This window comes from Alnus glutinosa, chromosome 11 (genome assembly GCF_958979055.1).
Source record: "Alnus glutinosa chromosome 11, dhAlnGlut1.1, whole genome shotgun sequence".
NCBI classification, from domain to species: Eukaryota; Viridiplantae; Streptophyta; class Magnoliopsida; order Fagales; family Betulaceae; genus Alnus; species Alnus glutinosa.
This window is the reverse complement of record NC_084896.1, coordinates 23,851,187-23,853,151: the sequence shown is the minus strand read 5'-3', so window position 1 is coordinate 23,853,151 and position 1,965 is coordinate 23,851,187. Positions and strand designations below refer to the sequence as shown.

General features: G+C 41.4%; 1 protein-coding gene across 1 annotated transcript; it reads left to right on the top strand.

Annotated features, from left to right (window-relative positions):
• Nucleotides 1–725: 725 nt before the first annotated feature.
• LOC133882189 (LOB domain-containing protein 37-like) lies at nucleotides 726–1,965 on the top strand. Its single transcript, XM_062321303.1, has 2 exons — nucleotides 726–1,018; nucleotides 1,235–1,965. Exons 1-2 carry the CDS (start codon nucleotides 835–837, stop codon nucleotides 1,708–1,710), a joined length of 660 nt encoding a protein of 219 aa, XP_062177287.1. The 5' UTR covers nucleotides 726–834; the 3' UTR covers nucleotides 1,711–1,965.

Genomic DNA, 1,965 nt, shown 5'->3' with positions numbered 1-1,965 from the left:
TGGCACACTGTAACGAATTTGCGGGGGTTATTATAGGCCATGCCTATACCCACAAATCCTAAGAATCAAAAAATTTTGAGGTAAAATATATATATATTAAGAAGAAGAAAAAATAATTAGTCTACCGGCGCTCGCTAATAAAATTTTTTGGTCCCTATCCCCTACCCATAATGTCATTTGGCTCCGTCCGTAGTTGCACATCAACCTAATAAAATAAAAATTTTGCATATAATATTATTCTTTATATTTGGAGTTGTTTGTTAAGGTTTTATTTTGAAGATTTGAAAAAAAAAATAATAATAATTGTATAACAAACAAAGGTCCTCCGACATCTGCCGACCAAGTACGAAGCCATGATAAAGAGAAAGAATCTGGTCGTAGATATTCATGTATGAGAATCGACGGTGGAGCAACCAACGATCACCATTTGCGGAGACACGGAGCCGATCTCATCACCCACTTCTTTGGAACCCTGCCCGTCCCTAATTGCCCCCACCAATTTAAGCATAGTTAACTAAAACCATGGGCAGAGTCACATTTATTATTATGTATTTATATAATAAATATATATTCCCCCACTAAAATCCAGAAAATATTCAGATTCTATATAAATATATTGAACCCATGGGCCATGGGAAATTAGAAAAATCCAGACTCCACCTAAAACTAACCATGGTTAACCAATCCTCCAATAATTATTACCCACTTTTACTCCACATGCGCCCTCACATTATATACCCTCCTCAAAGCCACGCCTCTCTTCTACCTTCACCACCCTCTCTCTCTCTCTCTCTCTCTCTCTCTCTCTCTCTCTCTGAAGTGAATGTGCCGAAGATGAGCTGCAATGGCTGCCGGATTCTTCGAAAGGGTTGCAGCGACAACTGCATGCTTCGACAATGCCTGCAATGGATAGACACCCCCCAAGCCCAAGCCCACGCCACCGTCTTCGTCGCCAAGTTCTTCGGCCGTGCCTGCCTCATGTCCTTCATCTCCAACGTCGCCGATTGCCAACGACCTGGTACATACCCACACCCCCATATATGCTCATATTATTTTCCAAGAGAAATATTGCTGTATATATACAACTGAAAAAATGACGTGCAACAGCTCTTGGATTAACCTTAAATAAAATAAAAATTAAGGTCCGATGGGTACTGTTAGACCAATCTAGTGGTAGAAGAGTAGATGTAATGTTCGGTATACGTTATTCATATTTGTTGCTTTTTTTGGTCAGCTTTGTTTCAGTCTTTGCTATATGAAGCGGTGGGAAGGACGGTGAATCCGGTGAACGGAGTGGTGGGGCTGCTCCAGACGGGGAACTGGCACGTGTGCCAGGAGGCGGTGGAGACGGTTCTCCGAGGTGGCACTTTACGGGCCATACCAGAGTTTGTAGGCGGCGAAGTTTCTAACGTGGCAGAGACGTCAGATGTTGATCATCATCATCGTCATCATGGTTCAGAAGCCCACGGTGAGCAGTTGTACGTTAGTCCACTGGATCTTGATCTTTGCTTGACAGCCAGTTTGAATGCGAGAATGGAAGAAGTAGGTGGTGGAAGGAAGAGGAGGCGGAGTAGTACTACTGCAAGAGAAACGACGCCGTCGGAGGAGTCTGAAACGACGACGTTGGGAAGTAATTATTATTCTTCAGGTGGTGGTAGAGAGGCCGGAGGTGATCATCAAAGAAAGACTCTGAAATTATTCGTTTCATGAATGTATTTGCTTTTTCTATGTTTCTTTCTCTCTCTTTTTCTTTTTCTCTCTTTTTAATTAAGGTTTAATTAGCTAATAGGAGTATAATTAATTAATCAATCTTGACTTCCCTTGTATCAAGGTCCGGCGAGTTTCGGGATTTAGGCACAGATTTCTCACTTTTGTTTTTTCCCAAGGAGAGAGATTAATTATGAGTTGTTAACATAATAAACTTTATGGATATTGATAAAAGAAAAAGATCAGCTTCTTCCTTAA

Coding starts and splice junctions, on each gene's coding strand:
- LOC133882189 (XM_062321303.1), top strand. CDS start 835: ATGAGCTGCAATGGCTGCCGGATTCTTCGAAAGGGTTGCAGCGACAAC. Junction 1,019..1,234: donor CGCCGATTGCCAACGACCTG/GTACATACCCAC, acceptor TTTTTTGGTCAG/CTTTGTTTCAGTCTTTGCTA.